Source organism: Bactrocera tryoni, chromosome 5 (assembly GCF_016617805.1).
Source record: "Bactrocera tryoni isolate S06 chromosome 5, CSIRO_BtryS06_freeze2, whole genome shotgun sequence".
Lineage (NCBI taxonomy): Eukaryota > Metazoa > Arthropoda > Insecta > Diptera > Tephritidae > Bactrocera > Bactrocera tryoni.
The window spans coordinates 11,424,778-11,444,531 of NC_052503.1; the positions used below are offsets into that span (position 1 = coordinate 11,424,778).

General features: G+C 36.1%; 2 protein-coding genes across 3 annotated transcripts; both read right to left on the reverse strand.

Moving 5' to 3' along the window:
* Window positions 1–2,148: 2,148 nt before the first annotated feature.
* On the reverse strand, window positions 2,149–3,401 carry LOC120778441 (endothelial lipase). Its single transcript, XM_040110229.1, has 2 exons — window positions 3,173–3,401; window positions 2,149–3,101 (listed from the first exon to the last, which is right to left on the reverse strand). Exons 1-2 carry the CDS (start codon window positions 3,360–3,362, stop codon window positions 2,149–2,151), a joined length of 1,143 nt encoding a protein of 380 aa, XP_039966163.1. The 5' UTR covers window positions 3,363–3,401.
* A 3,484-nt stretch (window positions 3,402–6,885) lies between these two features.
* Window positions 6,886–19,186, reverse strand: LOC120777435 (L-lactate dehydrogenase). 2 transcript variants are annotated; one of them, XM_040108741.1, is made up of 3 exons: window positions 18,895–19,186; window positions 7,358–8,196; window positions 6,886–7,290 (listed from the first exon to the last, which is right to left on the reverse strand). In XM_040108741.1, the coding sequence occupies exons 1-3, from the start codon at window positions 18,992–18,994 to the stop codon at window positions 7,126–7,128; spliced, it is 1,104 nt and encodes a 367-aa protein (XP_039964675.1). In that variant the 5' UTR covers window positions 18,995–19,186; the 3' UTR covers window positions 6,886–7,125. The 2 variants fall into 2 exon arrangements, with proteins under 2 accessions (XP_039964675.1, XP_039964676.1); XM_040108742.1 differs by lacking the exon at window positions 18,895–19,186 and adding an exon at window positions 14,457–14,658.
* Between the last annotated feature and the right edge of the window lie 568 nt (window positions 19,187–19,754).

A 19,754-nucleotide genomic window follows, 5' to 3' on the forward strand; every position in this document is an offset into this window, starting at 1 on the left:
CATCTGTGAATAAAATTTTAAATCTACGAAATAAAAGCCTTGAACTTCGTTCGTATATATATGTAAGTATGTAATTAAAAGTACTAGACGTGTTTATTCATCAAACGTCGCAAATATCAGTATATAATAATGAAACAAGTAAAGAATAGGTTATGTTTGGACAAAATTATCGTTTTTAAAGCTTATTATCTGGATTATTACCAATCTCAGTGTGATCACCGAGATCCAATGTGATTAGAAAGACCCAGTACATCTTATACATAATGAGACCTGCAAGCTAGCTGTAGAAGCACATAATGCACTTATCTTCAAGCAGGATAGCTGGTATGTTTACGGCCTAATCACCCCTAGAGAAACTTCTTCAAGGCAGCATCGCCTTATATGAATATTAATGGCATATTTTTAAATTTTAACAATGTCCGTTCCTCGATCGACTCTTTTTCTCTCTCTCTCGCTCTCTCACTCTCTCAATCATAAACTCTTTTCCATTTCCAGATATTTCTGTACAGTAACGGTATGGAAATCAACTTTAATCTGCTCTTATATTATTAGGTTTGACCCCAGTGGTAAAAACCTTATGGTATATATGTCATTGTCATGAATACTCTCGGGACATCCTGTCAATTGACTTCGATACTACTACTATATAGCTGGGATTTGCGGAAGCGAGGTCAGCGCTGAGCCATCATCGGTACATGCGCTGTCGCAAAAACCTTTTGGCCCAAGAATGATGGCAAGACATCTAGTGATCTCAGTAAGGCTAGCCTCTCTCGCCATGGCGGCCACGCAGTAAGGCTGGGAATTTTACCAGACGCCATCTGCAGAAGCTGTATGGAAGAAGATGAGGTGGAAAGAACTTTAACACTTCCTTCTTGAGTGTTCCGCGCTGGGAAGCCATAACTTAAACACTAGGCAGCACATGCCTTAAGACATCCTACCGAGCTGGCGGAAGTGGAAATTAAACGCCTGTGCGTTATTTGTATAGGCTACTAAGCGCTTTGACAATTCATAATTCGAACACAAGAGTTCTTCTTTTCTATGGCCTCACAAAGGACTACATACAGGGTTTGTCCGGAAAGTAATAGGACTGATTTTCTCACACAGCGACCTTACTTCAGGGCGTGCGCGCACCGACTAGATTCGGTTGAGAACATTCCTAGCTAACGAACGAACAACTGGTCAGTTGTCTCCGAGCACCTGGATAGTCAGAACTCACATTTTTGCGTGACGCGTTTCTATGAGTGGTGCAAGCCGAAAATGCAAGCTTACCCAGATGTCGCTTTAGCTAGAAGTAGGGTGTTTCGGTGCCTCCAGGCCTTTTTGGAGGGCTGAAAAGAGATCGCTGAAGAAGACTGTGCTGGGAGACCTGCGGCTTCGTCCACAATCAATTTGTTCCTCCTGGACAAACCGTCAACGCCAAGTTTTACGTGGAAGTCCTCAAGAGACTCAAACGAAACGTCAATAGGATCCGACAAAACATCGCAGCTGGTTGGAAGTTGTATCACGACCACGCCCCGGCTCACACCGCCTTTTTTTGTGAACAGCTATCTAACCAAAGCCGGTATCCCAACGCTTCCGCAGCCGCTTTACAGCCCAGATGTGGCCCCCGTGGACTTTTTTTGTTCCCTTGCCTGAAAAGGCCGATGAAAAACAAGCATGCACTTCGGCTCTCAAAGTTATTCCGGAGAATGCCTTCCGTGACGCCTTCAATGCTTGGAAATCGCGCTGGCAGCGCTGATCGACGCAGAAGGAGCTTATTTTGAAAGTTTTTAAAGAATTGTAACGATTGGTTCAATAATTTATTTTGAATCGACTCAGTCCTATTACTTTCCGAACAAACCCTGTATAGTAGTACACTTGCGATCTTTGATCAGCCATCCCAACCTAATTCTCTTACAACCAAGCAAGGATTATTATGATTTAATTGAGATAATAAGAATCGTAGGACACTGTATAGTCCAATTTTTCAAATCACTTTTCGTTAGAATTCTACGTTAAAAACGTGATATTCAAATCGGCCACTTAAATTTTCCAACATTTTCTAATAATAAGAAAACATTACTATTTCATATTTTTTCAACTTGTACATATACTAGAGTCTTATATTCTCAACAACTTACAGCTGAACATCGGCTTACTTGCCAGCTTTTAGATCAAATTTGTTTTAGCTGCGGATGCTAAGCTGCGTTGATACTTTATGCCATGCTCCATAAAAGTAAACGGTGGATTTGGTTGTGTTAAACAAAAGTAGACACCCTTAGCCTGTTTGGGATACTTCAAGCCGATTGCCAGCGCGTCACTGAAATCGCATTGGCGCTTACGGAAGTGTGACCAACTATCACATTTCACCGCCGGTATCATTACGCCCTCAATCAGAGCCTCCATAAACAAAATAAACGAGTACATGTGACTGCAGCTCCTCGTATCACAGCCAGGCTGTAGTTTACGACGTGTAAAGAAGCCGATACCATTCGGATAGATGTCAATGGTACCGCGTTGTTCGCGCACACCAAATACATCACCCTCACCGTGTATAACGATGACGCGACTGCTGACATTCGCCTGTACATATATATCAGCTGGACTACACATCAACGCCGGATCAATGGCCACCAATTGACCGACGCGTACATTAGAGCTGGATATTTGGTCGGCATAGATGTTCGCGGCCAATGCCGCTATATTCGCACCCACGGAATGACCCGCCAAGGTAACATCCTCTGGTGCAACGCCCTTTTGCATTAACACGTTGAGCATTTTCGCCACAAAATGACCCTGCACGGCGACATGATGACGCACGGTGTAATATAATTGCAATACATCTCTGGCAAAGTCCACAACAACAATATTGAGATCACGTCGTGTCGTCTGTAATAGCTTTAGATGTGATTGCACACTGAAATAGCTGTCGGGTGTGTAGTAGGCATTCACGTAGACTAAGGTCTTGCGCTTGGGATTGATGTCGAAGTCGCTGACCTCGGATATCGCCTTGATGGGCAGTTGTATGCTTTGATTAGTGATCGTCATGACATGTATGCTGGCATCGCAGGGGTTTATGCCACTGTGCAGCAGCATGACAGACTCATCAACGGGTGCCTCGCCTAAAAATGAAAAAAGAAAAATACTTTGTTGGCATTGAAAACATCACGTTAAAAATTTAACAGCTACTCACAGAACGCCTGCCAACCGAGCGGCAATGCTTCCTGCAACAATTCAAAGTTCCGCTGCTGAATCATCTCCACCGTTGGTTGTTGTAACCCAATTACTTCCTTCGCCATTTGTGCGTCTGCGCTGCCATTTGAGCAATAGAAAAATATGTTCATTAACCACAAGCCGTGTAGATAAATGCGCTGCTGTTGCATTTTGGTAAAGCTGCCAGCGGAAAGGCGTGAAATAAACAACAGTCTTTGTCGCAGTCTAAACTTTTTCAACCGACCGTTAGTGCGGTTCGTCGCTCTATTGCTATATGCTTGACGTTAGTGCCCACGCTTTAAAGCTTTTATTGCAAATCTCGCATTGGTCTTTTCTACACGCTGCTGCGTTCTCTTATCAGTGGTCGCTATCGCGAATCGTCATCAAAGCCCGGCTCAAGATTTTCGCGGCGAGGCACGTTTCTGTTGTTGTGCGATCGGAAGTGCAAGTATGGGTAGTACAAAAGCTGACGTTTGGATTATTAAGAACTCGAATTACCAATGATTAAATTCGCTCAAACATAGATTCATATATCGTATACAGTGTAAGCCGATATCAGTGAGTTCAAGCAAGATAATGCTAATTTGTTCGGTTTTTATATCCGCGCTCGAAATATATAAAAGTAGGCTCCTATTTAGCAAAGGTAAGGAACATTCCCAGTAAATGAGTCATCGTTGAAGCAATTTTAATGGAGCAAAAACGCAGAGGCTTTCGTTTATAGGTGTAGTCAATACAGCTCTGCTTCTCTTTATATTTTATATTTATGTATATTTATTAGAAATTAATATTTCAAAAGGTTCAAAGTTAATAATTCATTAGTTGGCAACTAAAATCTAAAATATGTTGAAGTTAAATCCATTTCGATAGCCCTTCTTTTCTTGCCATATTATCATGTTTATTTCTTTATAATAGTAGGTGACAACTCTGGTCTGAAATTTTTCTGTTTTAGAGATTTCTAGAATAATCTACCTTTACTTTGTTAAAAATGTTTACTTAGACCTCTATCTCATTAACCAGTTGCCATTATAATGTAATGTTCTGCTCCGCCCGAAATAAGTCTTTCTTACTGTTGAAACACAGCTGGTTGTAAGCACAATAGATTTAGGCACGTCTCTTGCTGAGGGAGTCATCTTTCATATACGAAAAAATATTAGAAGAAACTTGAAAAAAACGTGCAATTTTTAGCGTCGAAAGTGATTTTTATGCAGAAAAGCCAATAAACATATTTAAACCATGGTATGTATGCAGCTTAAGGTCAGCTGTGCCAATTTCAAGAGCACTCAGCTGTCCCCTTATTCGCGAATAAAAATTAAAAATTGTAAGCTTTTAAAAAATTTCGAGTTTCTGTAGCTACATAAATGGTTGTGTGACTCTGGATGAAATTATCGAGGGTTTTACAGTCAAAGAGTTTGATAATATATATTTTTATATTTTTACTTCTTATTGTTCTTTTCATAAGAGAAATAAAAAAAAATTTAATAAAGATAAAATAAATTTTTGAAAAATATGTTCATTATTATCTTCAATATAGTTCTTGAGTATTACATACAATTTAATATAAAATAAGAACACTTGAAAGCTCTTAAACTTTTTACCTTAATAAGCGTCTGAATAAAAGCTCAACTGGTTTGCGTCTTTGCTATTAGAATTTGTGCTTAAGTTACACATCTGAATTGGCAGCAGTTAATGCTCATTATTTTCTATTCATAAGGGTTAAAAGAGGTATTTCATATAAGTATTTTGATTTGTTTAATAAAATAATTTATACCAGGTGGACTAAAGTGCCCAATCACTTTCGAATCGATAACCGAATTGATCAGAAGTAAAGAGTTTGTCGTAGGTGTGGAGTGGATTTGAGTTTAATGTCTTTCTTATTTGGCGTTCTACCTTTTCGCTGTTTGCCGCCAATTCGAGATTCCAAGACTAGCCAGATCCTTCTCCACCTGGTCTTTCCAACGGAGTAAAGATCTTCCTCTTCCTCTGCTTCCACCGGCGGTTAATACGTTTTACTTTCAGAGCTGGAGCTCTCTTTCATCCATTCGGACTGCATGACCTAGCCAGCGTAGGCGCTGTTTCTTAAGTCGCTGAACTATGTCAAAGTCGTCGTATATCCCGTACAGCTCATCGTTCCATTGACTGCGCTATTCGACGTTGCTAATGACGATAAATCTTTCATAGACTTCGGAGTTATGATTGTCAACGGTGACGTGGGAACCAAGTCGTATTAGTTTTGCGGGGATACCACATTCAAACATAGCGGTACAAAGGCAACTCACTTTCGTGCTGTCAAAAGCAGCTTTGAAATCGACGAAGAGGTTGTGTGTGTCTTAACACGGTTCTTCTCTTCGATTTTTTTCATGGTGAATAACCGGTCAGTTGTTGATTTTCCTGTCCTAAAGCCACACTGATAAGGGCCAATCAGTTTGTTGACGGTGAGCTATAATCTTTCACACAATCAATATAATATATATATCAATATAATCTTATATGTGATTTTTAGGAGACTTATCCCACGGTAGTTGGCGTGGGGTAGTTGGTTGTGTGGTCTCCCTTTTTGTGGATTGGGCAGAGCGCACTGAAATTCCAATCGGGCATGCTTTCGTCCGATCATATTCTACAAAGATGCATGTTCCTTATCAGCTCTTCTTGGCCTTTTGATACACCTTGTGTATTCTCTCGTCTTTCCCAAGCCTTGATCTCCGTTTGATGCTGAGTGAACGCTGGAATAAATATTTATAAGTTGCTGAAAAATTGAAGGATCAGGGCAGTTCTATGCCGTACTTGCTATATTAAGCCAGTAGATTTAGCCATCCGTCTGTATATAATTGAAACCGATAATTGTTACTAGTTTCTTCCTCCACTTTTCACAGCATAACTTCCTTGAAGCTTATAAAACCTTAAGATTTTGGAATGGATTCGAGCTTTCTAAGCACACTTAGTGATCTTTCTAAGATATAAGTTAATATTCTCACCAGTCAGCCGCAGACCAAGCCATCTTTAACAAGAAATGAATAAAACCAAATTTTTTCGAAATTTTCCTGAGAATTTTTTGCTTCGTATATTCTAATTCCGTGCATTTGATAATGGGTTACAGAGTGCAAATTTCGATAATTTTTATACATATAGTATATTTTAACTAGGGTAATAAGTTGAGTGCTTAATTAAGATTTCATTTAAAAAATTTACTACAACTTTCAAGGAATGTTGTTACTGCATTCTCTTGATATCTCTTAATATTTTATTTTAGCCGTTGCAGTTTTCTGGCTTTTGCTAATTAACTTCAAATTTTTAATTAACATTTTTACTAAAACAAGCACAAAACACCAATGCAACGCTGTCGCTTTTACTTTCTTCAAGCTATGACGTCACAGTGACTGTGGGTTCTTGACTTGCCGCTTGTGCTAGAGAAAAATTATGCTAATGAGGTAGTTGCGGTTGATTCATAGTATTCAATAATCTGCAATGCTCCGAATTGCAAAAAATTGTTTGTACACATTTGTTGTTTTGATTTTTTTTCTCTTCTCTCTCTACTCTTCTCCTTAATACTTTGTACTAAATTTAAGAAAATAATAATTTTTCAAAATAAACTTGGCGAAACGGAAATGAAAAAGTTCAGGTTATGTTTTACTAAACTAAAATTGTTTCTTTTATTTTTGTGTTGCTGTATTTTTAGACTAGGAACATTTAAAATAAAAACGTAAAAATAAACACATAAATTAATCACATACAAATATGTAAGTATGACCTAAATTAACACAACTTGACTTTGGCTATAAAAGTTTAGCGCGGAGATTTTCTGTTCAAACATTTAAATTAAGTCAATAAATACTATGGTAAGTTCTGCAAGACAAACACTTATTTTACACATAACATCTCCTGATCTTATATAGCTTCTAGCAAGTTTCCATACGCATTTCGATCATTACAGACGCTTTAGAACTTAATGCCAGCCTGTACTTGATCCATAATGTTGGCGGATTTCTGCAATTGTTCTACTTCGGTGGTTGTCAGAATCTGCTTGACGATCGAGGTGATGCCATTGGCATTTAACACACATGGCAACGACAAAAATACATCCTTGTCAATACCGTGTTGTCCCTAAAATGACAATAAGAAAATCAATTAATAAAAATTTCATAATTATCTGCTTTCCACACAAACTCACCTGTACAGAGGTTGAGACGGCAACAATGTTGCTGGTGTTGTTCAAAATTGCCGAGGCGAGCGAAGCGGAGCTCAAGCCAATAGCCCATGAGGTGTAACCCTTCAACTTGATCACTTCGTAGGCGGAATCGACGACCTTCTTGTGTACATCCTCCCAGTTTTCTGGATCTTCAGTGGTGCCAATGTTGGGATTCAATTCACGCAAACGTACGCCAGCAATATTCACACCCGACCATACGGGCACTGAACTATCACCATGCTCACCAATGATCCAGCCGTGGCAAGAGGTGGGCGCCACATCTAAACGTTGTGACATCAAGAAACGGAAACGTGACGAATCCAAATTGGTACCGCTGCCAATGACACGATTCTTTGGCAAACCGGATAGCTTCCAAGCGACATAAGTCATAATATCAACTGGATTGGAGACCATCAACAAAATGGTGTCGGGTGAGTATTGCACCAGTTTAGGAATGATGTGCTTGAGAATGTCGGTGTTGCGTTGCACCAACGATAAACGGGATTCACCCTCCTTTTGACGTACGCCGGCGGTTACGATACACAGACGTGAGCCAGCAGTTGCTTCGTACTCAGTACTGGCGGTGATTTTGGGATTCTTAAGGAAATTCGAGCCATGTTGCAAATCCATCATTTCACCTTGCAACTTATCCTTGCACACATCGACAAGGCAAATTTCGTTGGACACATTCTGTGCGAGAATACTGAAAGCGCAAGCCATGCCGACTTGGCCGATGCCGACAATGGTGACTTTACGTCCGCCGGAAGGTAAAACTTCCGCCACTTTGGACATGAGATTTTCCGATACGCTAGCCATTCTAACTACAAGAGAAAGAAGAAACGATAGGAAACCAATTAATATATCGAATATGTATTTATGAGACATGAACTAGAAGTACAGAAGCGACTGTTTTTGAACCGAGGTCTAAAAAAGGGGTAGATAAAAAATTTCTTTGAATATTTTGTCATCATTTTGCAGTTATCATATGTGACAAATATATGTACATATATCAATATATACATATGTACGCATGCACCCCCTCTTGTCAAGAATTTTCTTTTATTCTACCTACTCTCGCTTGCTTGGCGCCCTCGCTCATGTGACCAGAATGGCATGAGTGCCTTTATCACATGTCTGCAGTCTGTTATTGCTGAGCTGTTGCGTGCCACGCTTCCACGTGCTGTTTATTCAATCAAAAATATTATTTATATGTATATATTTATATATAATAACGCTGACCTACTCACTGCGAAAATGTCGCTCTAAGCTCACAATATTTGAAAAGAAAATATTTCCCAACTGGCGCAAGTTAAGGTGACCTTCATGAAGGTTATTTCAATTTTTGCATTTACACGCAGTTTTGCCGAAAATCGCATATATATGTATGTACATACATTCATATACATATGGAGAAGGCCCAATATATGTACATATGTTAGCTAAGCGCTAAAAACAACAACAAACAAATGGAAATTTTCTCTTTCCTCAGTTCAATGAAGCGGAATGTTAATAATTGAAATGTATTATAATTATGAGCAGGCGTTGGCGGGGCCATGACGAGTTCGAACAAGTGTGTATTCACTAAAACAAAAACAACTTAGTGACTATATTGTCTATGTAGTTTAAAATGCTTGCCGCTAATGCATGCCACAAGTGGAATTAGTTAATGTTTTAATGCAAATTTTTCCAGAACTTTTAATAATTTGTATATAATATACATATGTACATATATACATACATATGTATGTATGTATATGAAATTAAACTAAAAAGTAAGAAAATTAAAAAAACACTTCAGTAGGTACTTGATTTTGATCGGTCTGTTTGTATGGCAGCTTTTTGCCATAGTGGTTCGATCTGAAAAAAATTATACGGAGATATTTAGGTTGTCTGGAAAAATAATCTGTGAAAGAATTTTGTCAAGATATTTTGTCTAATAAAAATTTTTTTATACAAGGACTTGATTTTTATCATACAGTTTGTATGGCAGCTATATGTTTTAGTTGTCGCATACCGGTGGTTCCGACAAATGAGTAGCTTCTTGGAGAGAAAAGGACGTTTGCGAAAATTCAAATTGATATCTCAAAAACTGAGGGACTAACTCGGGTATAAGCAGATAGGCACACTCATATATGTATGTACATAGCTAAACGAAACTTAATATACCCCTTTAAGAATATAAAAAAAGTACGAAATAAAAAAAATATCTCTTTTACAAATATACTTTCAAGGCCGTGTTTTCTCGCATAATTTGCCATTTCAACATAAATATTTACATATGTACTATATGACTAAATGCTTTTGGCCTCTTAAAAATTTATGGCTTCCTTTCACTTTGGAATTCACGTGCATAACTTCAAGACCAATATTTATTTTAGTCAATAAGAATTCGGTGATAAGATTACCCGGTATATACCGTATGCGTAAGAAATAAGTAGGTGCGCTTATGTGTATAATATGTACTTATATACGTAATTATACGTAACTATATAAATAATTTTGTCGATTTGGTTCCCCTACTGAATGAACTGGCGCATTAACTTTAGTTTATTGTTGGCTATAAATTTTAGTGATATACAAATGTACATACATATACATATATACTAAACACAGTTATAGTCACTTCATCTTTTTTTGCAACATTTGCAAGAGTGTTTATCTTATCTGCGGGTTTCCGAGGAAAAGCTAGTATTATGACCCTGAACATGCAATATCAAATCGATTTATGGCAATATATGGAAATATATTATTTAATGAGTTTTTTTTAGAAAAAAGTGTGGTATAGTAAAAATACTAACGGTTATCTAAAGCAAAGTTCGAGTGGGCACAAAAATGTACTGTTTTGAGTGGTAGCAGGGGTTTTGAGTTCAAAAACAGTACAATAAGTTCATTTTGCCAGATAATATAATAATTCTGGAAAAATAAAGCCTAAAGTTTTTATGCTATGTACTATATATGTATATATGTATATTAAGGTGTTTTTTTTCAATCCTCTCTGTAGCTCTTGTCATTTAACAGTGTGAGTTACGATTTTGTCGCAATGGGCACTTTTGTAGAATGTTCAATTCTGAGGAATACGTGTCTAAAATCAAAGCGATGCCATAAAATATCTCTGAGCTATAGAAATTTAAAGATAAAAAATCAAAAGATAAAAAATTACGATTTTCGTGTATTTTCAATGGAAAGTCTTTACATGCCTTGGCCGAGTACTTAAAATTAATAATAAGGGCAAAAATTTTGAGAAATTTTTTTTTAGGATATTTCCTAGAAATTTCATGAGGAGATTGAAAAAAAGTAAAAAAGAAACACTCTAATATATGTAAGTCGACCTAGTATATTCTTGTTATAATTTTCGAAATTGTTTCCTAAGTGTACTTAAACATTTTTTATGATATGCTTTATTGTTATTGTGATTATTTTTAATTATAAACAAATATTCGATAATATTTGTTGTAATATATAAATATGCAAACAAACGCGCACTTTGCTGTGCAGACTCAATTAGTCAAACCCTAGAAATTGATACAGCTGTTTGTACGTATAAATATATATGTATATACATATGTATATGTATATACCTTGCCTGCATCATAATCGCAAATATTTATAATGATTTATAAACTCAAAAATAGCTTCGATTTTATTTTTCCTCTTCCTCTACAGATAACAAAAACCTTATCAGCATGGCGCGCAATATCACTCAATTAGCTTAATAACCGTTAATTGCAATTTATTAAAATTATTGCGACTAATTACGATGACAAATATTTTCGTCATAAATTATTTGGTTTTGGAAAATAGAAAATTAATAATATTGGGAATACAACATAGTAAAAGCCTTTTCTTACTTTCTTACTTGCCGCTCTAATTTCATGGGGTTATTTGTGGAGGCTTTTTTGTCATTTACAACGCTTCTACTACAGTTCGTGTACCATTTCGGGCACGAATACCCCCACAAACAACCGACACCCACCAATGGCGCTTCCGCTACTTTGATAAATAACTATATACATAGACAAATCGTTGTTAACGGAAATAAACGTTTGTACGTTTGTATGTATCTAAGAAGGAACTCTGAAAGCGCACCAGCCAAAAAAGTTTTGTCCTTCAGCTAGCATTTTCAAAGTCAAAACCAGGCCCAGTGCATGGCTAAAAACATAAAAATAAGCAGCGAAAAGGAAACAGGAAAAATATGGAGCTATTTTCACACTCTACCACACTTGCCACAAATAAACTTGTGTATTAGGGATGTCTTTAATAGAATGAAGTTCGTTTCGGGAAGATACTACTGCGAGTATTTACTACAGATTTACCACAGATATGAGTAACTTCACTGCAAGGCATAAATATATCCGTATACTTATGTATATAAGTATGTAACATATGTCTCTAACCGCGTACTTATAGCATATAAGTACATTTGCACATAAGATATTGGCTAGCTAGCCACTGCCAACTGCCACCTGCTGCCATTTCTTCCACATAGTCTAGCCGACATTGCTTTGCCCGCCTTTATCCGCATCAGCTGTTAGTTGAGCATATTTGCCGGTTTTGAAGGTGAGTGTTGGCGACAACATTTTCATTGCGCATGTCTGCAACGAAAGTGCAAGTGAGCTGGGCGCTCAGCCAGCGAATTTGAGGAGACAGAAAAGTATATACAATATATACATACATACTTATTTGGTATATAAATATATGTATGTATACAGTAATATATAGTTTTAGTACTTGCAACTGCAGACAGAGTGACAAAAAACAAAATTTTTGTGAAAAACGCAATGTGATTGTTGCTGCAGCCAGAAAGGTGAATGCACCTTGTGGCAGATGCAACAGCGCTGAGATTTTTTCTTTTGTAGAAAAATATATGTACATATGTATATGTGGTAGTTGCTATCAGCTGTCGGCAGTTGGTGGGAAAATGTGCATGAAACAAAAGTTTGGTCGGTTGCTTCATGACCTAGAATAAGTTCCAAAAATAAAGTGATATTAATAAATTTGGATTTTATATATTATTTTCGCCTTTCACCTCAACTTTTCAACCTAAACTTTTTTGACTTTCCTCTCGTTAATGGCAACCTTTTATTTTTTTGTTACCGCTCATCTTAATATGAGTTTGACGACGAAAGCACTGGTTGGTAGTTTCGTTATTACTGGAAAATGTTTAATAAAAAACTTTCAGCTCTGAAATTTTCGGTTATAGAATACTATATTTTAAAAGTAGTTTCCTAGGATAAATGTATGTATGTATGTAAATGGTAGTCCCGCTTAAAATTAAATGGACATTGAATTTTTAATGGAATCAGATTGAAAAGGCGACCCCAATCGATCTCATTTTCTTCGATAAAACTTAATTTTTGATCTAAATTTAGCCCAAGTACATATATATTGAGTAGTCGAAAAAGTATTTTCGTATTTCTAATGAAACTTCAACTTATTTTTTTATATTTATATTAATAGATAAATAAACAAATATGTGCCATTTTGGTCGACCACATCTTGCCATTTTTCCGCTAGAGACATTATTCTATCAGTTTGAAACTTTCATCAATGTAAATTGAAATTTTAAAATTTCCAGAACAGAAACGAGCCGTAAACTTCACAAATTTCATGGGTGGTTTGCATGGCATTGTTCCCTTTTTATAAAAAAATTTCAGAATAACGCGAATTTTTTCATTATTTTCACTCATTTTCGAACAGCTGTAACTTTTTTCCAACTTCCCCGAATTTGATTTTTTTTGGTTAAATGAAGCTTAAAATCTCACCTTTCCAACACAATATGGTATGACACCACAATGCGATTGGTAGCACTGGAGATATACGACTGTAACGACAACTATTGACAAAATACGAAAAGACTTTTTTGACTACCAAATACTTATATTTGCTGTTTATCCTACAAATGTTTTCTTCCAGTAAAATAAATTAAATATTCGTCGATAAAAGTTAACTTTTGCCCAAATTTAGCACAAGAAAATAAATAGTATATGTTAATTGTTTATTTTTTAAGCCATAAAAAATCTTTCTGCTTTAGATTATGCATGCAACAAAGCATGGATACCAAATATTGCTGGGTTGGCCTCTTTGACTTCTAAAACGATATCGCTTGGCTGCCAAAAAACAATTCTTAATGATTTTCCAGGCTAATTTTAGAAATTTCCAATGTTCTGTATCGAAATATTAAGGCTACCGGAAAGCTTATCGATGTACATACATACATATATACACATATTATACATAAATAATTAATATAGTATGTATCTCCATTAGACAAAACGTCTAAAGGTGACATTGCTATACCAAAATTACTTTACCAAAGTATACACATCATATACATACACAATATATCGTATTTATATACACACTCATATACAAATATGTACATATGTACATATGTACATGTTTTCTGAACCTCCACGAAATATCTTTTATGTGCCATATTTTTTGCTTTTTAAAATACTACTTAAATTATGATAGCATAATCATATATAAAATAAACTTTTTATTCAATTTTAATAATGAATATGGTTTTTTTTAATTAATTATTTTTATTTAAAATAATAAATTTAGTGCGAGAAATATTTAGAAAATATTATTATTGAAATTTCAATTTTAATTTTTTAGACACTTGTAGTGAATATTTCATGGAAGTTGTCGCTGACTTTTAATTACAAAAAATCGTAAACCATTTGCCATTACAATTGTTTAAAATTTCGACAAAAAATTCCCATTAATCAACTAAACTAAATGTTGCAATAAAAACCGCTACGTGCATGAGGTCATATATTTACTAGGAATTGTAAAAAATCACTTTTTTATGTACTTATGTATGTAGATGTAATGCAAAGCGCACAAATTTGTGCTTATGTGCAAATATAATTAAATATATACATATGTATGTATGTGCATATGTACTTAAATAAATAAAAAATCGTCACACTTGGTTACTGCCACATATAACAAATAGGAAACTCAATACGGGCTTTAAACAATAAATGGAATTATTGCTTCAAATCACACAATCGCTTTCCGTTTTCAACAAAAGTAAAAAAAAATTGCATTGAAACTCCATTTATTTGCTTACATTTTTGTGTTTACGCTGTTGGTTTTGTTTTTGTACTTATTTTCTTTTTCTTTGCTGAATGAAACTTTTGCAAGTCTAGCAAAGTGGCGGTTTTGAACACTGAAAAGACACTTGGCGGGAACTGAAAGCGCGTTAAAACGTCTGCTCACGGCGACAGCGTCGAACTGTTTGACTTTGACTGGATTTCGTTGAGATACAACTACTTGACGAGCGCAGTATGAATATTGCTTATATGTACGTGAGTGAATCTCTGCTGCCAGCGCTGCTGCAACGCTATGACTCGTGGTGGTGACGTAGAGGGCAGCAACAACGCCACGTTGGCCTGTAGCAGCGCCAACGACTACAGCAGTCGGAGCACGCACGCATCGTTGGGAGCCGGTTGGCTTGGTGACTACAAGGGGGGATCACAATGAATGACGAAATTTTGGATATTCGGCATGAAAGCGGCGTCGCTTCGTTTGCTTTGTTGTAGCAGCGGCGTTTGCAGTATACAACCATACATATGGACATACAGTACTGTAAGGCTTTCTCGGTTGGTGTGTCAGCAATGTTTATTTGTTGTTGCTATTTTATGTATGCCGGCATACATATGCGTCAAGGTGACCTTTGGGGCGAGAAACACGAAAGAGAGCGCTCACACCCGAGAGTCAGCTGGTTTTTCGGGTTGCTTTCTTTGCCTTGGTAACTGGCTGTGTGATTGTTGTTGTTGGCGCTATTGCTTTTTCATTTTCATACATTGCGTATTTTGGAAATGCCGGGAGCAAAATTACTACGTACCGTATGCGTGGCGTGATTTGACAAATAAGAGAGATACAGGGATGTTTATAGATATGTAGCTGGTAAAGTGGATAAACTAAGGAACAGCTTTACAGTACTGGTCATTGGTAGATAGGAACATATGTATATGTTTGAAAGGGTATGTAAAACCTTCAAGCTTATACGCTACCTGATAGGTATTGAAATATTGGATTTGTTGATATACCCATTTCCTTCGGTAGGACCTGGAAGATGGGACAAATGTGCGCCATTAACAAACACTAAGCGGGACATATTAATACCGACAAATCCGAAAGGATTAACTGAAGCAAAAGTTGTCGGAAAACTGTTAACCAGATTTTCCGAAAATCATAGTTGTCAGCAGTAAAGTGATAAAACTAACATTTTGAAACGATTTTGAAACTTTCAAGATATGGAATCGAAAATTACACAAAATACTGGTACAATCGTTGAATAAAAAACATTTAAAATACCAGAATTAAAGCAGAGATAATCTTCTATAGTGAGCGCGAAATTTTGTGTTTTCACGACAGTTTTATATTTATAAAGTTAACTGTTAATTTATATTACATTTTCCTTTCAGTGTACTAACATATTTCTTTCTAGGTTTAGAATACTAAAATTTTATTCAAATCGCAACTTCTTGAGAGTATTTCGGGTAATTTCGAATTCTTCAGAAATCAATAAATAACATTTCCTACTGTCACGGTATCCCTTGGAATGTACATAAGTATATACATATGTACATATAGTATGAATATAGTATATGTATTCAGGGTGATTAGAGTATCTGAAGTGCTATGTAAACTTAACAATTCAAATAAACATTAGTGCATTGAAGTACATAAATAGAATAAAAAGCAATTATTGACATTTTCGGCCCTTTTTTATTATAATCAAGTAAAGACTCCAATAATCAAGAATCGAACAATAACAGCACTTACTATAGACCTAATGACTTAGAGAAACGCTCAAATCGATTTACATTGTGACAAAAAAGTGCTTAGTAAAGAAATTGTAAATAAAACGCATTTAATTTAATTATTCATCAATTTTTTTTGTCGCCTTCAAAGTAATCACCCCCAGATGTTTTACATTTATGTCAACGATTTTTCCACTCCCCGAAAAACTTTTCATAAGCACTTTTTAGGGCTGCCTTCAACTTCTTCAGTGGGTTTTGTTTTATCTTTTCGGTCGACTGAAATCGGGTTCTAAGGAGCGAAAATTTTAGTTTGGGAAACAAGAAAAAATCACACATAGCCAAATCTGGTGAATATGGTGGTTGATAGATGGTATTCATTGCGTTTTGGCTTTAAATTCGGTCACAATCGTAGTCTTTTTGAAAAAAAAAACAGCTTTAAAGGTTGGTACGCAGCTCTCAAGTAATTGCTCAAGAAAAAAATACATTATTTCTCAAGTAATTTTGACAGCTGGTCACGCATTGTGAATGATCCACATTAGAAGAGCAAGAGAGAATAAACAAAGAAAACAAACTTTGTGCGTAATATGTATGTGTGTATGTGTATGGTAACATAAATATTTTCATTGAGATTTAAGAAATGTTGTTGATGTTTGGTAGGTTTTATGCAACATTTCAAAATTGAATATACTTCATAATATTGATTTCAACTAATTTATGATGAATTTCACGATTACTTCGAATTTCCTTCAAGAAACAATTGTTGATTTGATGTTTCTTCGCAAAACCAGGTTTGTCATATTCACATTTTACTGAAAAAAAGTATCAAAAATTAGTACTAGATTTCTTGAGAGCTGCGTACTAGCACAAGTAAATTTATCGCAGGAAAGTTTCTTGACTGTTTTTTAAGCGTTTTTTTATATGAAGTTTTTACGTTTCTTGAGAGCTGCGTACTAAGCTTTATCGGGACGAGTCGAGAAATAATGCATTTCATACCAAAAATATTCATCAAAATCATTGGACAAACATCTCCCCCGAGTCGAGCTCTCTCACCATCTCCTGAAACTTGCCTGACTTTTTTAATATTTTTATCAGTTGAAGAGGTCTAAAGACGTCCAGAACGAGGAATGTCTTCAACGCTCTCTCGACCATCTTTAAAGGCTTTGTGCCACTCGTACAAATACAAAATTTAAGACAAATTCTCTTTTCGATATTTTTATCCATTGTAAAAATCGCAACGCACTACTGAGATGTACCGACTCAAGCAGCTGCTGTAAACAAACTGGTTGACAGATCGCGCTCATATTTGGTATAGTAATTAAGGACAGTTCCACCTAATTAGAAAAATAAATTTTTTGAAATATCACTAACCCAGGGAATTTAATTAAGGTTCTTTTTTGTCCCAATGTCAATAATATTTGAAAGAAACAAGAATATATGTTAACTTTGGCTGCACCGAAGCTATTAAACCCTTCACAGCCCCGACGAAAACATCAAAAATGGCACAAAATAATTTTGGATGACTGTAATGTGAAGTTGTTCTAGATAGCAGGTACTCTACAGATATCAACATCATATGATATATGAATATTTGAGGTCTGTGCAAAGTGGGTGCAGAGCGAGCTCACCTTTGATCAAAACCAACAACGAGTTGATGATTTGAAGAAAAAGAGCTATGTCACAAGTCAGTGAAAACGATGGCAAAAATCCTTGTATTGGGGTTCGAATTGCTTCCGCATCCACCGTATTCTACATACATATCTGGCGCGAAAAGTATAAACAATTTCGAGGATCTGAATAATCACCTTTGAAGGGAACTCTTCTTCTTAATTGGCGTAGTTATAATCGAAAACGAAAAGAGAAGGGGACTATGTTGAATAAAAAATCGAACTTTGCCAAAAAATGTGTTTTACTTTGGTAGGCCAAGGACTATTCAATTGTCATTATATCGAGAACGCTAATTTGCACTTTCGTAGTCAACGAATTCGAGTCCAGAAACTGACTATCTACTCGAAATACCAAACGATAAAAAAGCTATAGAAACCAGGGACGAATATGCACAGGATTTACATTCATGCATTAATAGTATGTGATATGGAATTACACATTTTGGTTCGAAACATATTCAAAATGTGGAGAATAAAACTGCGTTTTACCATTTAGCAATTCTGTCATATTTTTCACATTCTTTAGCACTTACAAATGTTTGTATGTACACATTTTTATTTTAATTAAAAATAATCAAAATGTAAAAATAAATTAAAAACTGATTCATATTTGGATAAGAAGTGTAATTTAGTCGAAAGTCTGCAGTAAGTGTTAATCGGAAGAAACTGTCAACAAAAGTACGCCTCTACATTTCATTACGCCATACAAACAAATATAGACAGCAAGCGTCAGCGCTAGATGAATATCAGAAATATGCCACCAAACCAATTACCACCAATTTAGTATGCGTCACAAATATTGCTAATATTGATACTAGTCAAACATATGATCACACTTGAGTCGCGGCCGATATCGCAACTCAGATTATCAGCAAATTTGGGCGCTTTGCTCTTCGTACACTCTAACTAAACCACTCAACTATGTCTTCACTTCCATGGTCAGTATCACGGTCACGTGCCATTATACTTCGTGCTCACACTTGCGTGCGTACATTTTGGTCTAACACAAGTGCTTCTATTTTTATTCACGCTCGCTTCGAGTATACGGCCGCATGCAATGCTTACGTTCACTTACCTTTGAGCCATTCCTCGCTCAGCGTCACAGTGCCAATGCCGCGCACACTGAAGGTGGTGGTGACGGAGAAACACCGTTGCAGTCTTATGATCTTCAGCATGTTCGGTTATTGGTATGATGTTAGCTGTATGACTTTTCTTTTCGACTCCGTACGAACGCCTTGACTTTGTGTTGTATGCCGTTATAGTGCGCGCTGCAGCTGCTCACGTAGTGCTTGTCGAAAAGGTTCTGACAACTTTGCATAAGGTTTGCAAACAAACAATGCGGTTAAGGGACAAATCGAAAACCAGTTACTTAGTATTACACACACACATACACATACAAGTATGTATATGGTGCATATGTAGATATGTATGTGTTTTTGCAGTATATAAAGCCAATTCCGCATATCATTTAATCATAAGATAACACTCGTAAATCCTTAGGCCAAATAGATTGATCGACGCTCCAATGTCATCCGTCTGGGTAGGCCATCATGTACCGAATAAAACAAAAAAAAATTTTAATTGAAAAAATTGCATACATATATTATTCATATGACATGCATTATACTCGTATATCACTACTAATGGGTTTGCTGCCTGATAAGGTTGACTCATTGATGAGTGCCTATGCCGGCGCTAATGATTGTGTGCTATGTTAAGCACCGCGTGGGCAAAGTTATCAATGTGTGAAAAAGTGATCAACAAAATTTCCATACGAAAATATGATAATGACTGACTGGCCAAATCGATATCGGAAAACGAAGAATGAGATAGACATATATACATATACATATATACAATAAAAGCTAGACGGTTTACGTATAAATGTTGGTTTATCTAATTATCGACATTCAATCAATGAAAAATCGCAACAAA